Source organism: Ceratotherium simum, chromosome 6, assembly GCF_057802395.1.
Source record: "Ceratotherium simum simum isolate JZ-2026a chromosome 6, ASM5780239v1, whole genome shotgun sequence".
In the NCBI taxonomy this organism is placed as follows: Eukaryota; Metazoa; Chordata; class Mammalia; order Perissodactyla; family Rhinocerotidae; genus Ceratotherium; species Ceratotherium simum.
In genome coordinates, this window is record NC_141905.1 from 38,470,716 (window position 1) to 38,494,239 (window position 23,524).

Genomic DNA, 23,524 nt, shown 5'->3' on the forward strand with positions numbered 1-23,524 from the left:
AGCAAAGTACTAGAACCAATAAAAAGGTCATCAATAGAAGTAGTTTAAAAAGTTATGGAATTGATAAAATGAAATACTAGAATTCATTAAAATGTACTGATGGATAATTATCTCCAAGATATATAATTTGATGAAAAAAGCAATGTAAGAACAATGCAAATTATGTAAAAAAAAAAAAAAAAGCCACTCTATACAAGCATCCAATTGTTTAAATGGGTAAAAAATACTTTTCTAAGGATTTACTAAAAGTTGCGGTTGCCTCATGGGGAGAGGAATGGGGGTACCTAGCTTAGGTGAAATTTATTTTTCATTGTCTACACTTTGTTGTTGTTTTTAACTGAGTGCATATATTCCTTTATCAATTTAAAATTAATTTAAAAGAGCAGGGACTGTGAATTAAAATTTGTAGCTACTGCTACTGTGATTGCTCTTCTCTTATTATTATTATTAGATGTTAAAGTTAGGCTGCTACAGAGATCCCTGGGCTGCTCCCACATGATAGATGTAGCAGAGTGGCAAAGTGGTTACCATGGCAGGGCACACTGATCCACAGGTGCCAGTAGAGAGACAGAGAACGCTGAGAATTCTGGCAAAGAGGCTGATCAAACAACTGGGGAGAGGGTATTAGGGATGGGCAGTGGCTTTTTGGGTATCCTAAGAGGTAAACAGAAATCAAACCTTACAACAAATGTCCTTTAATATGTACTTATTAAATCCCCATAACTACCTTGAAAATAAGTATTATCCCCATTTAATAGATGAGCAAATAGAGGTTGAGTAGCCTGTTCAAAGTCACATACTAGGCAACGGTGAAGCCAGTATCAGGCCCTGGGAGTCTTACTCCAAGAGCACACTTTAGGCATGCTTGTAGTATATTGTCTTTGTGTAGTTTTTAGGGATCCTATTGCTATTTTTTATTCAGTTTTAGACTCCTGGTACCCTTGCTGAAAATAAGCACTTTTTATTAGAAATGCAGGTCCACTCTATGCCAGTGATTGTGCTTGCAGCTGTTTGGTGATTTCTAGAAGTTCCTTTATTCCCTGTTTGTGGTTTCTCTAGTTTCACCTTTGTTTTCCCTGGAGAAAAGACTGCTTGACAGAATCAAGACGTGTGAGCCCTCCTAGTGATCTCCTATGGCCATCAACATTTGCAGTTAGGAAGGACAGCTCACGGAAGAAACACATCTCAGCACATCTCCAGGCCCCCCAGACTTGGAACTGTATGAAGAATACACATGGTTTCTTCTTAAGTGCAACTCTTACTTTGCTGGTCAGTGTAGTTAGAAAATTACCAAGTGGTGTCAGATCTGTCTCTACCCCAGATGAATACATTTTGGGCAATCCCTTTGATATTGATGGAGAAGGTAAGGTTATAGCCCAAGGTTAGAGCACAGACAGAATATATTCAACCAAGTGCCACCCAGATGCAAGTACATCTGGTTCCAGTATAAACTGGAAACTTCTTAGAGGAACTGTACCCCTCTTAGTAATGCTCTCCATTCTAGAATACTCTGAAGTCTAAGAAATTTGGAAAGGGCCTAGGTAGTAATTAATTTAATTTGTCCAACTAGGGACAATCAGTTGGCAAATGGATATTTTTCTTTTAAAATTATATTTTAATAAAGGTATTTAAAGGTTTGAGTTGTTTTTAATCATTCTACTGCAATATAATGGTTAATTTTAAGAGCTCTGTGAGTTTGATTTGTATTTAAGATTTTTACAATCTATATATAGGTTGGTCTTTAATAACCATTTATACATTTCTTCTTTTTATATAGGTCATGTATTCTCTTGGGAGAGTAACAAGATTAGAAATAACAAATACAGTACAGAATAAATTAAAGTGCTTCAAACTGCATTATACAATTCCAGAAAATTGGTTTCACACTGAAATGTTTAAATAAGAAAACCAAATGATTTAAGGAAAAAAAAAATCTTATATGCATTTGAATTGCCGTAGTTTAGCAAGTTTTATCATCAGCAGTGTGGTAGTGGTATCTGTTCAGAGGGCTCCAGTAATGGGGCAGTTCATTTGGGTCAATATGTATAAAATTATTATTATTTTTCTTTATTTAAAAAAGTTGGCTTCATTCTCCTTGAAGATGAATAGCATTTATTAGTCAAAATGTCAAAGGAGTATCGTAAAAGTAATTGTATTTTTATATATAATTCTCCAAACTCTTGTATACAAAATGTTCTTATTACACTCAGTGCAATAAATGCAGAGGCTGTTACGGGACAGGAGATAGCAAAATTGGGGCCAATACTTTTCTAATTACTTAGGATAATAAAAAGTGGGGCTTGGTTATCCTCTCCCAACTACGTGAAGGAGACACGATGCTCTAGAGAGTCTATTATTCCGGCTGGTTTTGTTTGTTTCTGTGAAGTTTAGCATCACCCTCCTTGTACCTAGTCCTCAGGCCTTTTTCAATTTTTCTATTCGTGCATTAAAGGCCTCTTCCTGTATTTGCAGCTTTTCGTTTATCTCGGTCTGTGAAGACAATCATAAAAAAGTGGTTATGATGGAGCTATCTTTTGCTGCACATTGTCTTTGTGGTTTTGACATACTATAGTGCCTAAAGACAGACATTATCCCTCACACACCTTCCTGTTTTGCAGACATAGCCGTGTTCCAGCCTGTAGTGATGTGATAACACTTTATCATATTTCTCTGCACAGTCCCAATGTATAGCATGTCTGCTGTGAACAGGAAGTGGTATTTGGACAGCCATTTTTCACAGAGCCTTGTGTTGGAAGATAGGCTAATTTATCTGTATTTTCAGACAGACTTTACCAATAAGCACCGAATCAGAATAACTGCTCTGGGCTCAGTTATTGCGGTGTTGTTGGTGCCCCCCTTTGCAATGGATGTTTTGTCTCCTGTGTAATACATTCTAAATGGGATCACAGAAAGCTTCTGTTGTGAAATAACAACACAAATAATCTCACAATTAGAACAATTCTCATAATTAAGAGCATTCATCATACATTATAACTCTTGGAATTATGCCACTTTGTGGTAGAGTTTTGGTAGAAAAAAGTAAGCAATTGCTGACAGGTTTTCGTGTTTGCTGCGCTGTGATAGCATTTAGCCTCTGGCAGTGATATTCTGTGGACTAACATTGCTACCTGCACAATTCCAAAAATACTTTCACATTATCTGAACATTAGTAGCCCTGAAAATGTCTTCCCTTTTTCATGATGAATAATAAAAGTATGTATAGAGAAACCAGTGGCAGGCAATGTGGTAAAATAGGTGTTTTTGTTTAGGTGATTTAAAAAAGTCTACAAGTGCATGAGTAGTAGTTTATACAGACAAGTATAATAATTTGAATAATTAATAAATAATTCGAAGTTTAGAATGTTAATATTTGTAACATGATTTGTGGTCTTCAGGGTAACTGTATTTTGAGAAATTTCTATTATTTTAATTTATATAGAAGAAATTAAAAAATCAACTACTGGTTTTGGTCCAGGCATAACTTTTCATTTTTATTTATTTATGAGTGTATTATAATAAATAGTTTTGAAATGTCCACTTGGTTGCCTTATTTGATGAAATTTTGTTTTACCTTCACAGTAAGAGTCAACACGCATTTCTGAAAAGATCACGTTGGTGTCAACGATTCTGGATTCTCAAGTGAGTATCAGTCTTTTTTGGCTCAAGTTTTATGAAGACCTGTTGTCTAGCTCTGGCCTCTGGTTTCTCATCTTTTCCTTTCTTGTGATTGGGGAGAGGAGGCAATGAACATGGTCCTCCAGGTTACAAAGGAACTCTGTCATTTTGTAGGAATCACTGACCCCTCAGGTGTGATTTGGTAGAGCTGAAAGAGCACTGGTTTAGGAGTGTGGGGAGCTAGGGATTAGTTTAGCTTTGTAGCCTTGGGCAAGTCACTTAACTACCTTGGGTGTTAGTTCTTATATGTAAAATTAAGTAGTTGAAAATTAAGTATGTTAACATTACACGCTAGCTTTTAAATTCATAATTCCATCCTAATTTTGTGATATATTCACCAATGTTATACTTATGATGTCATGAAATATTTTTAAAATATGTTACTCTTGTTTCTTTATGTCATGCAACACATTAGACCATATAGGAACTGAAGTAGTTTGCAGAAATAATCTTGTCACAATTCCAAAGGATTGGGAAGCACTGCTCTAACTAAATGATCGATTCTTCCCACTTGCAATTAATTTGCTCTATGTTCACCAATAATCTCATTTCTTTTCAACTAAGGACGGATGTACTATTATCTACCAGCTTCTGTTTCACTATCTCACCGTGGTTTTCATGTTAACATTTTTGGTATTTCACTGAAATAGAATTCATCAACATAAATGTGGGCTTTGGGGAAAAGGTCCACGAAGGTCAGGTGCACCCCTAATAGAGTGGTGTACTGAAAGAGGGGAGTTCCATCTCAGATCTCTAGACAGTGGTGATCAGTACTTCAGTTCAGGCATAACTAGGAGAGTCTGGATGAAAAGACTCCTTGTCTGGTCAAGAACAGGTTGTCATTAGTCTACCCACATTATTCCTCAGAACACTGCTCAATAGACAAGTTATCCCACAACCACTAGGATAAGGGATGGTTCTATTTTGTTTTAAGAAAGAATGGAAAACTCATGACCTGGGTTCAGTAGCCTCTCAGGGATCACTACCTTGAGGTGATCTCCCACTTAGCTTTTCTAACCTGGGAATTCAAGTTGACCCCAAAATACTTATGGTCCCAAGATGGCAAACTTCTTTCAGGATTTTCACATTATTTTACCCTATTGCTTGAACAGGGCCAACAGCCAACATTTAATGCCAAAATTTAGTGTTAGCATTCATATTTCTCTGAAATGTAATTCTTTAAATATATTAAAGTTTGCTCCATTGGGTATAATTTTTATTATGCAACTAAGGGCCAAAATAATTTCATTTCGAATGTATCTTTAAAATTAAAATACCTAAACTATATAAGCTTAAAATGTTTGCTGTGTTCAGTATAATTTTAATTAACATCTCAGGGCCAAGATAACTTCATTATTAATAAATCTCTAAAACTATAAAGTGAGTCAATAGGCAAGTAAGTGGATTAACATAAAAATTTAAGGATTTGCACTACATTTTCAGAAATTTCAGAATTATAGAAAGTGATGTGCCTGTAACCACATTGGAGAAGGAGCTCTGAAAAAATTGTACTTAAAACATCAATTCTTTACTGCCTTTTCCTCCAAAAATTATAACAACAGTATGAGTTCAAATAAAGAAGGAGAAAAAACTATTGGAAAATTTAAGACATCGTACAAATAATTCATTAAATGTTCCTACAGTGGGTCAGTGTATTCAGAAGGCTTATACACACTGACCACTGACATGTGGCTACCTTTGAACAGGAATGCGGCAGTTTTAGGGGCCAGGAACATTGGAAGGCAGGCTTTAGAAGTGGAAAATACCTTACCCCTCTAAAACCGGGGAGAAATTTGGGTAAGCAGAGAGTAATTACCCAACTTGGAATTTGTCCAAGACACAAGGGTAAACACTGAAAAAGTGCCACACCATGGGAGTATTAACATCCAAAGTAGTCTGGTCATGATGTTAGCGGTTATGTGGTTTTTGTGGATAACACTGGAATTAGAATTAGAACCCAGTTCACAGCTCCCATTCAGGGCCTTTCATCAATTTCCAACCCTGGAAACTCTGGACAAATGACTTAGTCCTTCTGTCTCTCTCATCTGTCAATTTCTTTATCAGGGAAGTGCCTGCCTAATTTGCATTGAGTTTACCAGGATTATTGAGAGAAAATATATAAAGGGGTTTGCTGTCTTGAGACATTATATAAATCCACATCACCATGCTATTTTATTGAAAAATTGGCAATAATTTGGCCCAGGCTAGTGTCCATGAATCTACTTAATATGGAAATGATCATGACACCTAAAGGATCTGCATCCCTCACCTCTGGTCTAAGCTCTTTCTATGCCTAATTACATTTAGATGAGGCAGCTAACAAACTTCTAGGCCCAGTAAGGATGGCTGCAGGCCAATGGGACAATAACACACACATATTGCAATCATATTCTGTCTGTTATAGAGTAGTGGTATAAATGCTGCAGACTCTAATATTAAAAAAAAATTCAATGAATAGTTAAAAACATATTGCTCACTACATGGAACATGGCCTTGGTAAAGATGTTTTCAATTTTTTGGGCCTGCAAACAATTCTATTACTGTCTAGTAAGTTCCTCGGCAATAATTTCAGAGCCGCAGGATTGCAAAGGAGCCCAGGGCCATGATTATACACAAACTATATTTAGATGAAATGTTATCAAATCTAAAAAGGAGATATGTTCTGAACTCAGCTTAATTCAACTGCACTCTGCCCTTCTACACAGTAACCAGTTATTACATTCATGGGGTTGTTAACAATAAAGCTTTGTGTAAAACGTGTTCTTCCACTATTTCTGGTAAACACTAAACACTCCTTATTAAACCAAGGACTTTGGCTGATTCTGTTGGCATCAAATCATTAAATGTTCACATAAATAGTGCATTAACATTTGATGATTAAACAAGTACTAAGGTATTCTTATGCCAACCTAATCTTTTGCTCTTTCTAAATTAGTTGTTAATACAGTGTGCTTTTTATATATAGTCTCATTTCAGATAACAACTAAATCTTTTCCTGAGTTGCATTAATATTGTAAACATGCAGTATATTGTCCTATTGATGCATGATCATTTCCGCAAGAAATTATAAATCCTCTCAAAATGTGTAATTCACTTATGTAATCATTTTGCCTAGGAAATGATGCAAGTCTTTGTGTTGAGGTAGAAATGAGTTTATTTTGGACAGGAAAAAAAATTAAGCCTAAAGCTAAGCTGACTGATACATCATTGGCAGTTGCTACTGAGATGGCTGTTGCCATGACCATTTTCATGCAGCCACTGATGTAAATTGCTTAGCTATTAGTGCTTTGTGAAAAGGAACAAACTCTCTGAGAGGAAGTTCAAAGATTTGAAAGCCTCTCCTTAGAAATTTAGTGAGAAGATGTAGGTAAGAATTATGGTTTGATCTTCAGTGTTTACTGTTTAGAAATGTACTCTAATTACTCTTGCACGAGCAATCCTTACAGTGTGACAAGGGACAAAGTCTTTACCATGTTATTTTTTGAGTTTCAATGCCAAATGATTTTAGAAACTGATAACACACACCATACTATGTGCAGTTGGCGAATCTGTTTTGTGATCTTATTGAGTCTCAGATGACTCAACTGAGAATTATGTGGAGATGTTAAATTGAACTCCTCTATCACAAGCATCACTCTTGCTGGCAGAGTGTGGGTAGTGTTTACAGACCTTAAGGTTGAGGTTGGCGAATTAATCAGTAATGAAGAAAGTGAGCACACTATCAAGGCTGAGTACCTGGATGCCGATTAAAATGTCATCTGTGACTTGATCCAGCACTGATTTTATATCTTCAATGGTGAAACCAACTAAAGGATCTGTGTCTGAAGTGTCGGCTTCCGGCTGGGACGCCTCAGGGCCTGGTTCTTGATCCAGTCCCTGGAATATTGAAAGTAAACAACACTCAAGTGATTTCTGGAGCGTTCAGTGATTTATATGTAACCTCAAACTTCTCTTGGGTACTTTCTTGCTAGGAGTAATGTCAATCTAGAGGGACATTTTGATTTGACATTACCCTGCATTTTCATTATTCATGAGCGTCACGTCGAATCGAGTCACGATGCTAAGCAGTGTCTACTTTTGGGACAGTGAAGGTGGAGATTGGGGAGGATGGAGCGGAAGAGATTAAAATCGCTGAGCTACCCTCAGCTAGCCCACCTGTGAATCGATGCTAAAAGAAATATTTATATTTAGCTGAGAAAAGTCAGAGGGAAAGGAAATGGAAGAGCATTTGATTCCTTTCCTCCTGCCCTTACAGAATGTAATGCTGAGAGAAGGGGAACCAAGAGACAAAAGGAAACACACCTTCATTTCTGTATCCAATGTTGGGGGTGGCTCTATGAATGCTGAGTAAATGTCAAATGAGATTCCTTCTTCTAGAGGATCAGGGAAAAGGCAACCCGAAGGCTTGACAATCTCTATCACTTGCTGGGAGGGAAGAAAAGAGCTGTGTTACGACAAAGGCTTCGGTGAGTAACCACAATTTCAGCCAATTCCTACATATATAAATACAAATATATTTATATCAAGTTCCAAGTCTATTTTTTTAAAGTCATTCATCTCCTCTGATTTCTTGACACCATTGGCCTCTTAGATTTCTAGTGCTTTTTGTCCTCCATCTCTGATAATTAGCATTTTATTTTTCCCGCTGTCTTATTCTCTTTCTATACTATGTGGTTTAGGACTTCATTTTGTATTACCTTGGTTTTTGTTCCATGCGTCAACGTCCCTGTCCTCCAGCCTACAAGCTTTCTGTAGATAGAGACCATGTTTTCGATCCTCTGTATACCTCCTCCAGTTCCGGCAGAGGATTAGGTGCTTAAAACAGTCAATAACGGTCTGATGTTGATCGATATTACTCAGCAGAGTGTAGCTGTCCTTGGGGGCAAAAGTGAAGTGGCCATGGAGAACTTGATGATGAGGATAATAAAGGCTCTAAGGATTAATGTATAGAGCCAGCACACAGCAAATCAGAGAGGAGATTTGCAAAATCGACCAAAAACACAAAGGGCAGGGCAAGAATTCACTGTGAGCATTTAACAATTCTGTAGCAAGAGTGTGCCAACCAGAGGGAGGGTGATGGCTGGCAACAATGGAAATGAAGCAACAGGAGTCAAAGAAGTCAACTTAAGCAATGTCCATCCCACCATGACTTGGGGGAGAGAAAGAGATGAGGGTACTGATGGCATTAAACATCTGAATCATTTTATTAGTTCCTCTTGTTCTGATTCCATGCTTAACAAGCAACATTTTTTTTTTTTTTTAAATTTTTTGTTTATTGCAGTAACATTGGTTTATAACATTGTAAAAATTTCAGGTGTACATCATTGTACCTCTATTTCTGCATAGATTACATCATGTTCACCACCAAAATACTAATTACAACCCATCACCACACACATGTACCCAATTATCCCTTTCACCCTCCTCCCTCCCCCCTTCCCCTCTGGTAACCACCAATCCAATCTCTGTCCCTATGTGTTTGTTTATTGTTGTTACTATCTACTACTTACTGAAGGAAATCATACGGTATTTGACCTTCTCCCTCTGACTTATTTCACTTTGCATCATGCCCTCAATGTCCATCCATGTTGTCACAAATGGCTGGATTTCATCGTTTCTTATGGCTGAGTAGTATTCCATTGTGTATATATACCACAGCTTTTTTATCCATTCGTCCCTTGATGGGCACTTAGGTTGCTTCCAAGTCTTGGCTATTGTGAATAAGGCTGCAATGAACACAGGGGTGCATGTACCTTTGCAAATTGGTGTTTTCAAGTTCTTTGGATAAATACCCAACAGTGGAATAGCTGGATCATATGGTAGTTCTATCGTTGATTTTTTGAGGCATCTCCATACTGTTTTCCATAGTGGCTGCACCAGTTTGCACTCCCACCAGCAGTGTATGAGAGTTCCCTTCTCTCCACAACCTCTCCAACACATGTTGTTTCCTGTCTTGTTAATTATAGCCATTCTGATGGGCGTGAGGTGATATCTCATTGTAGTTTTGATTTGCATTTCCCTGATAGTTAGTGATTTTGAACATCTTTTCATGTGTCTGTTGGCCATCTGTATATCTTCTTTGGAGAAATGTCTGTTCAGGTCTTTTGCCCATTTTTTAATTGGGTTGGTAGTTTTTTTGTTGTTGAGATGCATGAGTTCTTTATATATTTTGGAGATTAAGCCCTTATCAGATGTATGGTTTGCAAATATCTTCTCCCAATTGTTAGGTTGTCTTTTCGTTTTGTTGATGGTTTCCTTTGCTGTGCAGAAGCTTTTTAGTTTGATGTAGTCCCATTTGTTTATTTTTTCTATTGTTTCTCTTGCCCGGTCAGATGTGGTGTTTGAAAAGATGTTACAAGCAACATTTTGATCAAACATTTGACTTCCCATCTCAATTGATCTATAAAGACATGCCCACTTGAGTGCTCTGATTTTCATGCCCATGACATTCCTTACTGTAAATCAATAAATTGATGTTCTAGTTTATACGGTAAGCTCTCAGGAGCTTGCTTTTGTGGTCCTGAGATGAAACCACCCACTCTGTGCTGACAAAGTCAGACTGTGACTTCAAGCTACAAGTTTGAAGACAAAATTCTGGAAATGCATAAATTCACCAAATAATTACCATCCCATGAGGCCTGGAAAAACTCTGAAATCAGCATACATTCATTTCTAGCTTCTTCACAATATTTCAAATGAACTCACATGTTATAATATTTCATTTAAATATTAACATTTTTTATTTAGAAGGTTTTGGAATATAATAGAGGTAAGTTATTGCTTGATCATACCAATGTATTTTGCATTGAATTCATATTATTAATTTTAATTTGATTTTGTAGGAAGTTGATGCTCAGTATAAATATATAGAAAAACTGAAGTATCCTAACTTTATAGTCAAGGAAATTTGGAAACCAAGCTTAAGGTCAAATAATTACTTAGTGATGAGGCTGGGAATTAAACCCTGGTATGCCAACTTTTGGCCTGTGCAGTTTTCAATAAAGTGTAATAGGTCATGTTGCCATACTTGGAAATTACTAATATTATTAATCACTTAATCTCTATTCTGTTAGGTGACATCATTCCAGATTGTTTATCTTAAACTGACTAAATGTTAATCAAAGTAGAATATCTAGAAAACGTATCAGAATGATTTGTTTCTCTCATCACATTCATAAGCCATTGTTTTTTTTTTTTTCCCCTAAACGGGACATACAAGCATTTTTGTCTTCCCACAAAAGCAATTGTACCTTTTTTCACCATGCTTGTTATTCCTCCTCCCACACCTTATATTGCTTTTTATTTTACCACTCTAGGAAAATGAAACAGCTAAACAAATTTTAGTGTCCTCTGAAACATTGTAGGTAAAACAAGTGAGGATGATGAGGTATTTATTTAGTGGTATAGACTTGAATATAGGGTGAGAAATAGAAATTTTGAGGAAGTGGTTGTGAGTGAGACATTGAAAAAAGAAGAGAGAAAGGAATCGAATGGAGTTTACTGAGTTTATTACAGGCATAAAGAAGGTTAGCATGAGATAATCTGCAAGGTAAATATTTTCTTTTAATGAATCAGAACTTTATCTTGCTGCGGTTGCCATATTTGTCTTGCTGCTATGCTTTTCCATACACAGTTAGGCCTTTCTGCTAATTTTCTCTCACCCCTTGGTGGAAGTTCTCCATAGCTTGCCTCTCGATCCTGGTCGCAGCAGAGTCTACCGTCTGCCCACCTGTGCCCTTTCTTCCATCAGATTATGCACTTAAATGCAAGCAGATATTTGTGCTCAAGTCTCTCATTTTATCCCCACATCCCCGTGGTCTGAATAGCTTTATAAGGCTCATCTGAACTACTTGCCAATTACCCAGTTTTTCTGGTCTTTGGCACTGGTGTGTGTGTGTGTGTGTGTGTGCACACGCGCTCGCATGTGTGTGTGTACTGGGCACACACTTGGAAACTTGGAACTTCTCAGCTCCACATCATCATTGTTTTGGTGGAGTGAAGCTCCCCTTTATCCCAAGAACCTGAGAGTCTGACTGAGAGTTGGGCTTTTCTTTTTCTTGAGATTCATGAGTGAGGCTCATAAAGCTATTCATTTAATTTAATTCATGCACAAAAACTGGGGGTGAGAATTTCTTTTCTTCAGGGTGTTTGGCATACTATCAATGAACCAAACCATAGCTATGTTTTTCTCCTTTATGAAGAGAAAATGGCTATGTTAGTAAGATACTGTAAGGGAAAGAAATATCCCAATTTCAGATGAGGGTAAATATAAAGTCATTTCATTAATGCAAAGAAGGTACACTGTCAAATATATAGTTTGAAATAAACATAGTACCCAGAAGCATCACAGTAATTTTTTCCCCCCTTAAGTAGCTTTTTAAAAAAACAAGTTTAAGGAAAATTAGAATCAATAATTGTGGTGAGAGCACAGAGCCAGCAAATATGTTTAAATGAAACCGTCTGATGCAATACTTTCTTTAAAAAAATACAATTAGGCCTTTGTATTTTTTTTAACAAAACCTCATGTTTTACAACATCACTGGTTCTGTAATAAAATCTATTTAAAACAGAGAGACATGGTCAGCTTTATTAAGTTAGATTTTCTGAAAGAACGTTATAATTTCCTCAAGTCTATGAATAGTTGAAACAAATTAAATAAAGCTAGTTTTATAACTATTTTTATACATTCCTGTAGAATTCTAATTGTCTCGTATTTTTTTCCCTCAAAAGTCTAATATGTTACCTCTTAAATCTAGAAAAATAAAAACAGAGAAAGGATCAAGTATGTTTATTAAAAAAACACTCCTATTTGGTACCCTGATTTAGCAAGCTCCCTCTCTTCTATAAGAGAATAGCACCGATAATCTTCAGATCAAGAAACAGAGGAAAAGACTTTTAAGTGACTTGCCTGAGGCCTAATGTTGAGATTAAAAATCAGGAGTTTCTGATTATTCACATACATCCATTTGGCCAAATGATTGGTTTTGCTTGACTTTCAAATACCCCCTAAATATTACTTTGAATGTAAAGCAATAAATGTGTTTTCTTGCCATTTTTGAATGCTTGCACACAAATGGATATAATAAAAACAATCATGTTGTTCCATGTGAATGCCATTTATATTTTTTCTGATAATGAGCAGACCATTTGAACCAAGGTGAGTACATTAAAAGCTCTAATAAAGAAGAGAATAGATTTCTAAACAGAATAATGGACTGTTAAGTGAACATACAATAAATAACATCTACAGATGTGGTTGCTAGAAAATTAGTTTTGCATAACTTACCAATATATATTTCCCCCAGATGTTATCTGTTACATGAAAATTAACTTAAGTTAGTTATATTGTTCATTACGTGCACATTGCATTAGTGTTATTTAAGATGGTTTACAATCTGAGCTTTAGTTGAATCATGCTATCGTATTTAAAGAACATCGAGTAAATGGCTTTTTGGCATAATTTAATACTCATAAGAACAAAATTTCATCATTGAACATTATGCAGCTTAAAAAAAATCCAAGACCTTTACTTACAAGCCAAATGAAATCATAGAAATCTTTTAAGAATTTACATACATATAGTATGAAACGGACATCTATCATAGGAATAAATGATAGGAAACTTGAAGTCTCCTGGAACCAAGTATAGGGTCAGTTTCGATCTAAAAACATAGGAATTAGAATCTGCTTCCAGATCTTATTGTGTCTGAGAAGAACTATAAAGGTTTTATCTGAAAATTTTACTTCATGCTTTCCTTTTATACTTGATGTGTTAACATTGTTGATAGTATTAACTCTGGTTTATCATTTTTGTTTATTTGTTTTTGCTGTTATTGTTTTGTTGTTATTGCTTGTTTTTGTTTATTGTTATTTATTCTGTTTATTGTTTTCTTTGAAGAAAGTGTAGGTGATTTGTGGGTAGTGTTGGTACCACTGGAATCTATGATTAAGGTGGCAATTATTAAATTATTCAAGATATTAAAAATGCTATTGAGATGACAACTTTCCACTGTTTTGAATGGCAGAAAGCAAGGTAAACCTGTTAGCCCTTTTTTGAGCTACAGGTACACATACAAAATACTGGTATGCTTTAAAAAGACATTTGTTTGGAATTATCAGGTGATGGCTTTATATGTAAATCAGAACTTACTAAAAAATGTCAAAGTTTCAAAAAGAAAACTTTATTGCAAACTTTCCTCAACTCTAACTAAGGAAAAAAGGCATAAAAATTCCTATAATGTTTTAACTATTTTCTCCCCTTGAAGAAAGGCATTACTCATTTGCAAGTCTAATTAAGAAGTGCCTGTGTGGTTCTGGAAATTTTTAACGAAAAATTGTACCCCACTGCTCACAATGCACTACACATAAAGTAACAACATATGAATGGCACCTGCAAAATGCAATAAACTCTGCTAATGTCATACTGAGGCCATAAACTTAAAATCAAAAGAGAGGAAATTCAAAAGCTAAGATTATCAGAGAAACTTTAATTAATCCATTTCTAAAGGGTTTTCCTTTTGTGTTCAGACCATTACAAACTTCTTACTATATCCTATAAATGTAGAATATCAATTCTGCTACAAGAGTCCTCCTCCCCCTTTGCATTTTGACTTGGAAATAAATTCGCAAATGCAGCACATTAATTTTCTTTCCTATGCTTAATATGCAGTATTTACATTTTGAAAAGGTTCAAAATGTTGCCAGGCTTCTGCAGGGTATGAATAGACATCTAATAGCAACTTCTATTTTTATCCACAGCATATTGGTAGTTTTAACATTTATAACTTAATAGAGCTTTGAGACCATCAGATCCACGTGCTAATCACCTCAACAGTGAGCAGTAACATGGTACAACAAGTTAGGACAGGAAATGAAGACTACTCATTCCAGCTGAAGATGCAAGGAGGAATTTAAGTTGGCAGGTGACAGTAAACCAATTTGCAATCTGGCTGGGACATTCCAGTTAACACCTTGTGCCCATTTTTATTTATAACTCTTGATTTGATCTTGTTTAACTTGTGCTTGAAAAAATAAAGTTAGATAATTAAAGAAACTGATTCCAGAGTATTTTAGATACCTTTAGCATTTCTAAGTGTCCTTCTGCTTAAGGCCAATACTACAATTTGAAAAGAAATCTGAGTACTCCTATCTTAATGACCTCAGACAACAAAACCCTCTCTAATGAATTTGAAAAAGAATACCTTCTTGTAGCGTAAATGCAGTTTAAATGGAAAAGATGTTTTGATCTGGCTCTGGTGCAAACATTTCCTGAAGGACAGAACGGTTCTTCAGATACACAGATATTTTCTAAAGATGGCAATAAGCTAGAATATAGACCACTGAATTATAGGCTGTAGACGTGGTTCTATTCCTAATTGTGTGATGCTAAGAAAATCCCTAGGCCTCAATTTATTTACCTGTAAAAGGAGGATAATGCTAATTGTGACCTGGTTACTTCATCGAATTGTTTCAAGTACAAATTAGATAATGTGGATGAAAATGCTGGGAGTTCTTCAAAAGGAAAGTATTATTAAACCCAAAGGTATATTATTATTATTATTTATAATTACTGTTATTATTGAGAGGATCATCTTTCTAATGCCAGCATTGGAAGACAGACTAGAGCAGCCATATTGAGGACAGTGGTCCATGCTATTTCTATATGTCATTGTTCATATTGCCCAAGCAGTCCAATTAACTCAGAAGAATTTGTTATTGAGGACATGCCATCACCCTGTTTCCATATAGTCATAGTCTTTAAAATACTAAACCTGTATCCAATGCCATCTTATTTGAAGAATTCCTTGGACCTGAACAACTTCTCTTTTGAGATAGAGGTGGCATGACAATAATTAGGTAGTTAGGAGGGATGGTCAGGATGAGGCAAATCACCTATTTAGAAAAGGAGAGTGTTTACATCTAACTTTCAAAATTAGAAAACCTGACTCTTTCCCTCCCCCGCCCAATCTATCATTCTTTTTATCTTTTGTTTTTCAGCATCCAATGTGGCCTGTGGTTGCCCAGATTGAGTTCACTTCAAAAAGATTTCTTTTAACAAATTTTGTCAAAAGTAAAGAGGGCATACAGGGCAAACTTTCAACATGTCTTTCTTGTGAAAACTGAAATACCAGAGCTCTTGAAACTACTAAATTCAACATTGTACTTTTGATTCTTAGATTAACCTTATCTTGCAACTTCCTCAGGATGAGAGACGGAAAGTATGGTTCCATTATAAATAGTTAGAAAGTAACTAATGCTTTTCAAAAACAGTTTTTAGAAACCACTCAGAGTATATTTGTGTAGCTTACTAAATTATACTCTAAAAGGCATATTCTTGAACTCAGTGTAAAGTATTTCAAACAGTTCTAAGAATGGATGAATTTTTGTTTGGTTTCATCTAGGGTGTTCTATTTGAATTTGAGGCTTTTAATATTTAAAATTGAGGCAACGCTCTAACAAACTCTTGTTTTAAGGACTGGAAATTAAATATCAGTATTTTCAATTAGTTAGAATAATTAAGATGAGTTATGCAATTATCTTTGTGGAAAGCCTGTTTCGAAGTATCAAATATAAATTAAAAAATTTGATTTTATATATGTTGCATTTTAATATCCTCTGAAAGCTTATATGAAGATGAAGCTATTTCATGGCCTTTATATTTGGGAATACTCTTTTTGAACAAGAACCTATAATTTGCAGAAATCATATGAGACAATAAATCACAATGGTTAGAAGAGAAGCTACAGTGGAAGAACCCTAAGTTCTTGGTTCTAATCTTTCTCTTTTCACGGGCTTCCTGTTATTTTCACAGTTTAAACTACCTAAGTGAGAGGAGGCTGAAACTTTTTGGATAAAGCTCTACATGTAATTTATTTAATTGCCAAGCACACTAATTGAACTGCACTTGAGTCTTGAAGTCATCAGTTGGAAGCAAAGAAAAACTCCAAAAAACAAAACTTCTTAAAACTACATTGAAACTAATTTCAGTTAGAAATATAAAGCTTTTTTGGGCTAAACTAAAATATTTGTAAAGTGCTATGAAATCTTTAGAGAAGTCAACATAATATTATTATTCCTGACCTCTTAGACTCAAGATGTCTATTTTAAGCAATCTGACATTAAAAATGTGCTGACAAATATAGATTAAAAAACAACACAGGAAGTTGTAAATCAGTTGGTAAACCTTAGCATCAAGGAAATAAGAGACCATGAAAAAATAGTCATTTACTTTAGTCAACCTCATCCTTAATTTTTAACTAGAGAAAATTTGCAGAAGGCATGATGTTTACATTTTGGATATTTTATTCATAGTTTGTGTGCTTCCTTTTTCTCCAGTGAGTTCATAAATTATTACAAGGAAACATGTTGTCACAGTTATAAATATTTCCCTCTCTGCATAGCTCCTTCCACCATCCCTCCCCCTCCTTTTAAAAATCTCCACTAACTGATTCTTTAACTGTATTAGGCACTCTTCTTCAGTCAGCAGGACAGGATTTTCTTGCTTGGGGGAGGAAACTGCTGTGAATTATCTTATGTGCCTGGCATTCTAGAAACAGGGCTGTTTCAGGAAGCACTCAAGCCTTTCCTTCTATGTAGGGCAACCCCTTATATACATGGGGGTGTCATTATTTCAATGACCTAAAAAGAGCCATGTCTTCCCTTGCCAGGAACAGCTCTAGGTACTCGAAGGTTCCAAGGCTTTCCATGGAATCTGAATTCTTGGAAATTAACCACAAAACTGATTTTGTGGACAATAGTGTATACAGCAAGAGATTTTCTCAAAAAAGACCTTTGACTTATAATCTGTAAATCAGGCTAATTTAGTTAAAAAAAACAAACAAACTGAAATAACAGCAACTCTAAAAAATTTAGGAAGTATCTTTATTCCAGCTTTGAATGTTTTAGAAATCTGGATTTTTTTTTCCTTAAATGTGCAGTCAGAGTCCTGGATTGGCTCTGCCACTCAGTAGAGAGTATGTCTAAGACAAGATTTCTTTATTTGTAAAATTAGGGGGTTGGACTAGGTCATCCCTAGTCCAGTTACAGATATTGTATCCTATGTTACTAAGTTTCCAGTGGCTTTTTCTATATTTATACAAGACTCAAAGTCGCCAGCTTATGCAGATCCTCAGATTCTGTATTTTTCTGTCATGATGTGGAAGAATATTTGGATTAAACACGCAGTGCTTCCTGGAATCTTAGACAGGCTGCAGCTTGTTCATTTATTTCTACTTAATTATCTTCTCCAAACCTGCTCCTCCTTCATCTTCTTTCTCTCTCAATGGCATCACCAGCTTCTCGGTTACCTGGCTCAAAACTTTCAGATTGTCTTCAGTTGTTCTCCCTTGTCCTTAACATTAAATCAACCACAAAACATGTCTGGGGGCACCTCCCTGCTGTCAGTCACATCTGCCCCCTTCTTTTTCATGACAACGCCTATCATGTAGCCTTCAGATCCAAGTTCTTGCCTTCAGAGATCTTGAGCTCCAGCCAGACTGGACTCCTCGCTTGTTCCCAATATGCACAGTGCCTGGGATGTAGTGGGTGCTTAATAAATACTTGTTATGTGGGAAAAAAAAAAAAAAAAAGCATGGAGGGAGGTGCTTTCCCAGCCCTGAGACTTGCCTGTGCTGCTCCCTCTGCTGGGACGGCCTTTCTCCCTCATCCCTGCCAGCCAATATTCCTTCGGGCCTTCCAGGCCAGCTCATTCACCTCAGTGAAGTTTTTCTTGATCTCCCTTGTGCTTCAGGGTATTTTGCTTGTTCCTTTTGCATAGTACTTGTTACATTGTACCTTGAGTTATAGCCATGTATGAGTGATCTCCTGCCACTTTGTGGAACCAACTTGAAGGCAAAGATCTTATTCATCTTGAGGGTCCCTAGCTCAGGGCTTTATACATAGGATGCATTCATTAGGTGTTGAGTATTCCATTAGGGTAACCATTCATTTAAAAATTTTCAGGGCTGTCTGTTTGTTTGATCAGCGACGATTCAGTTTAAAAAGCTTATCATGAAAAATGATACCACTTGGAGAAGCAAACCTAACGGTTTACTGTTGCATCAGTGCAATATCTGCATTTGTCAGTTATCGATGGAATCCTAGAGTATGTGTTTGATTAGCTTAATGCCAAGCAACTGAACAGCTTCTCCCTGATTTGACTGCATTGCTTAAACTGACTAATAGTTTTTTTTTTTTTTTTTAAGATTTTATTTATTCATTTTTTTTCCCCCCAAAGCCGCAGTAGATAGCCGTATGCCATAGGTTCACATCCTTCTAGTTGCTGTACGTGGGACTCGGCCTCGCGCTGGACGGAGAAGCGGTGCCTCGGGGCGTGCCCGGGATCCGAACCCGGGTCGCCAGCATCAGAGCGCACGCACCCAACCGCTAAGCCACGGAGCCGGCCTAATAGTTGTTTTATAGACATAGTGTAGTTAAAAATTCTACAGAATTTCCCAGAGATACTACTCCCTCTACATAGTTCCTGATGGAAGTAACATCAGAAAATCTCTAGATTTCCTGAGTTGCCTGAGACCAGGGGCCATGATTCACATTGGTTTCCATGGGCCTCCCCACCTGCGGCCCCCATCCCCCAACAGTGTGAATGGTATCCATTGGAGTTGTGGAAGCACTGGCCACCATCCTGGAAGATGAACATTGATGATGAAAAAAAAAGCAGCTCTCATTTACTGAGAACTTATTCTAAGCCTGGCATTGGGCTAGTTAGAAAGCACGTTACAAATATTAGGTCCTTCAGTTCATACTACATTGTGAGGAGAGGTTTTATTCACCTGGTTTTTTGAATGAAGAACCTAAAGCTCAAAGGGGTTAAGTAACTTGGTCAAGGTCACACAACTAGAGAATGGCGAATTCCTTCAGGACTTGAACCCACATCTATTCCACTCCAAAGCCCATGCGCCTAAACCTTGGGGGCAAGTGGAACCCCACTGGTTCTTTATAAATCCCCAAAAATCTTTCTCTCCAGGTTATAGGTGAGGAAATAGAGGTTCAGAAAAGTAAAACAATATATGTACATTACGGATCCGAAAGCGTAAGTTCTCAGGGCATTTCAGAAAGAGGCTTTGCTCACTGGCTCTTCTCAGCACTACAGTGCATTGTTCCAAAATAAGTCAACAAAAGTAAGGCATGGAGGATTGATTTTTTTTTTTAAAGATGGCAAGATATAAAAACTATTTGGTTTATAAAGAAATCTGAGAACATGCTTAATTCATTTGTTTAAACAAGAAAGTACGGGAGCGTTAGTTTGCTTTTGGTGACTAAAACTGCATGTTCCTGCTCAAATAGCAATTTGTCCTATTTGTTGTAATTGTAATTACTGTTTTCATTGGAATCACAGTTTTTTCTAGGAACAGGCACGCAGAAAAACAACCAATAACATAGACAGTTAAAAAACACATTGAGAAATGGGTATGGTTGTGCGAACAAATCTCTTGTGATTATTCTTCCACTGTGTGCAGTAATGTGCTTTAAATCCATTTCCATATTTTTAATTAACACTTAGTTCCAAAAAACTTTCTGGAGGCCATTTAAATCACAAATGGGGGAAAAAACAAATTTACTTTATCAGAAAATTGACTATAGACTATTTTGGTGGCTTTTATTATTTTTACATTTTAATAATTAAAATTAAATATAGCCTGATTACTCACGACCTAAGAGAGTGAAATAATGTTCATGGCTGATATAATTTTAAAGTCAAACCTGGGTGAATAAGATATTAGTTCTGCTATGGACTAGTTTCATTGTCCGTCCTCCAGCTCTAATTCCCGATCAGTTCCATCCATTTCAGAAACGGAATTAAACAGCTGCCCCAAGTTACTCTTCTAGCAGAGACTCAGTGCTGCTTTGGCTTTATCTCCACAGCTGTCCTATAGGGACTAGAGTGTTGCTTCTGTCCTATGGATTTCTCAAACCTATTTTCATAGTTGGAAGCATTCATTTCTTTGAGTGGGAAACAGAGAACGCACAAATATTATCTTAAAATTCTCTTTAAAATATAACCAAAAAAGTTACATCATCTGCTATATTGAAACACTGCCATTGTCACAAGTAAAAGGCATAACTGCAGCTCTCTGAAGATGATTATCCATCATAGACGCACAGCAAGGGCCACTGTTTCCTTATCTAGAAAATGGGGATAACGACAGTTACCCACCCGATGGGTTTTTAGGAGGATTAAATGAATGTGTGTAAGGCACTCACACAGTGCCTGGCAAGTAGGAAGAGCTTAAAGTGTGAAGTTTTTGTTTTTTCTTTCAGATTTTCATGCCACAAATTTATGTCTACAACAATGCTAAACAAAGCTCTCGGAAGATAAGGACTTGGTCTGTTTTGTTCCCCACTTTGCTGCCTGGCAAGTGGCTGATAAATACTGGGAAAGTAATAAATATTTATTGAATAATTAAATGCAGGAAATCATTATGGTCTCATATGGTCAATAGATCATCTATCACTATTTTCCCCCTGATATATAGTCTATTGACATACAGGGTGCCAGATTTTAAGATTTTTTTTTCATATCGCCTCCCCCTCACTTCTTACCCCCAATCTCTACTACGACCTTAAACCCAGGCTGCTCCTCTTCTGCGTGTCCGGCCAGGCTCCTCCTACCCTGCTATTTGTTAGATTCTTCCAAAGGGTGTCCATGCTAGACGGAGTTATGCAAAAGAGATAGATTGTGGCAGTAAGACTGGAATATTAGGTAAGTGTAGCCTGTTCCTTGATGAGGAAATTATTCAGGCCAGGAAAACCCTTGAAGGATCGTTCTGCTTTGCACACTTGTATGAACACAGCCTTGGTATGAGGGGTTGCTAATGAAGCCAGAGAGTCTGGCCCAGCATGTTAATTTACTCAATTCAGGGAACTTCCTGGTATTTATAAATGAACTCCATACATTAGGCAGCTGATATTTAGATAAGAAAATCCAAAAACAGCACATGCTGTAATATAGCGCTTCAACACATTGTAATATCAATTGATTCTAGCAAAGCTAACATCATTTAAGTAATCAAAAACAAGCAAGGACAGTGAGCTACTGTTTCGAAATTCTTCTGATAGAAATAAGAAACCAGGACTAAAACCATTCAAATAGTAAAAGCACATTGCAAAACTAAGCCATAGTATTAATTGGGTTAATCTAATTATACAATCTACAATCAAGCCTTAACAGATTTCGAATTGGAGTATCATTGGAAACATAAGGCATCTGATTATCATCATTGCCCTAGGAGAAGATGCACGTTTTACTTTTGAGGGATCTGGTGTTCAAGGCATGTTTTGAAGAACAGATAGAGTATCAAAATGTTATGAAAAGACACATTCTATTTCTTTAGCTTCTGTTCGTATTTGAAATATTTTATTCTTGTTCAGCTCAGCAATGATGAGAATCCTTAGAAATGACTGGGAAGGTAATGTTTTGCAGTAATTCTTTATTCTAAAATATACCATTTTCTTTGCAGCTTGTTTTGTTATAATTTGTTTATTTGCTTATTGGTAAATACTTTTATTTTGGTTTTAGACACAGAAATACAGCTGATTTATTCTTTTATCAGATTGATTTTTCTATGGTAGATCATAAGACATTTTATTATTTTAGCAAGAATGTTTTTAAAGCGTTTGCTGTTACATCTCTGAACTTCACCATCTCACTAGCATCTGTCGGATTTAATCACCTACAGAACTACCTTATAAAGATCACCTTATCAGAGAAAGTGTCATCTTGTGAGCTTAGGTGTGAGAATTGCAAAATAAAGCTGAGCTACACTAACAACTGCTGTGCTAATTTATTGTAAATTATGTTTTTTTGTTTGCAGAAATAAGACATGAGAAGTGTTTCTATTTAAATTCATTTCCTATTATTTCAACATAAATACCAAACAGCTTGACAAAAAAAGTGAGAACATAGAATATTCCTTAAATAGGTTCTAGTGACAGTGAAATTTATTGTCTAAGCTATCAGTACCAGTCATGTCACGCTGTTCTAGGTGCAGAATCAGACAGCACAATTAAGACAAAACATGGATGCTTAGAATGCTAGATGGAAATTGCTGATTGCCATGTGAAGACTGATGATTTATAGGATATGAACTGGAAATAATTGCACAGCAAGCTGGTCTACAGCAAAGCTTTAATTCACTGGGCTGACACTGTAAACTCATAATGTGTCGACCTGGCACCAGCCATGATAGATTACGGCTGTTCAGAACACATAAGCGTGTCCCCTTCATGAGCATTCTGGGAACCGTAGTTCAAATGACCCCAGTAAAAACCACGGCACTGGTTTTAACCAAGCTGGTTCTCTAACAAATGTAAAAATCATGATGAGTCATTATATTATTCAAGTTCAGAACTAGGTGGCAATGAATCATATGAAGCTATCATCTTTAAATCATCAGAGTATAAAATGCGTCCGAGCAAGTACCATGAGTCTCAATGCATTTTTAACAAAATGAACCTCTTATATAAACAAGATTTTATTATCATATTTATTGTTATTATTATTAAAACTAGAGTGAGATTTAGTGCTCATAAAAATGAAGGGCTAATGTTGCTAGCTTGAGCCAGAAAGAGTATAGGCCTGTATTTGTAGACTGCTTTATGTAGCTCTGCCAATAAATTCTGACCTATTCTTGTTCTTATGACTCAATGCCAAACATGGGAATTTGTACGATTCTTAAAAAATGCATTAGTGGATGGGGCGTGTGGTAAGAGGCCCTCAAAGCTATTTTGTTTTTTAACCTAAACTGGAATTTGAACTCTAGTCTTGAGAACCAGTTGTGGGTCAACCCTGTTTTATGCCCCTCTCCCTTTTTTTTTAAAATACATTGGATCT

The 23,524-nt window shown here is 36.3% G+C and overlaps 1 protein-coding gene across 1 annotated transcript in view; it reads right to left on the reverse strand.

Moving 5' to 3' along the window:
• Positions 1–2,176: 2,176 nt before the first annotated feature.
• The window catches only part of CABCOCO1 (ciliary associated calcium binding coiled-coil 1), a 116,727-nt gene continuing 95,379 nt past the window's right edge, over positions 2,177–23,524 (reverse strand). The window contains exons 6-8 of the mRNA XM_004427096.3: positions 7,978–8,100; positions 7,411–7,551; positions 2,177–2,490 (exon numbers count right to left, since the gene is read on the reverse strand). Coding sequence (XP_004427153.3) covers positions 2,416–2,490; positions 7,411–7,551; positions 7,978–8,100 — 339 coding nt within the window. The 3' untranslated portion in view covers positions 2,177–2,415. The remainder of the gene's footprint in view (positions 2,491–7,410; positions 7,552–7,977; positions 8,101–23,524) is intronic.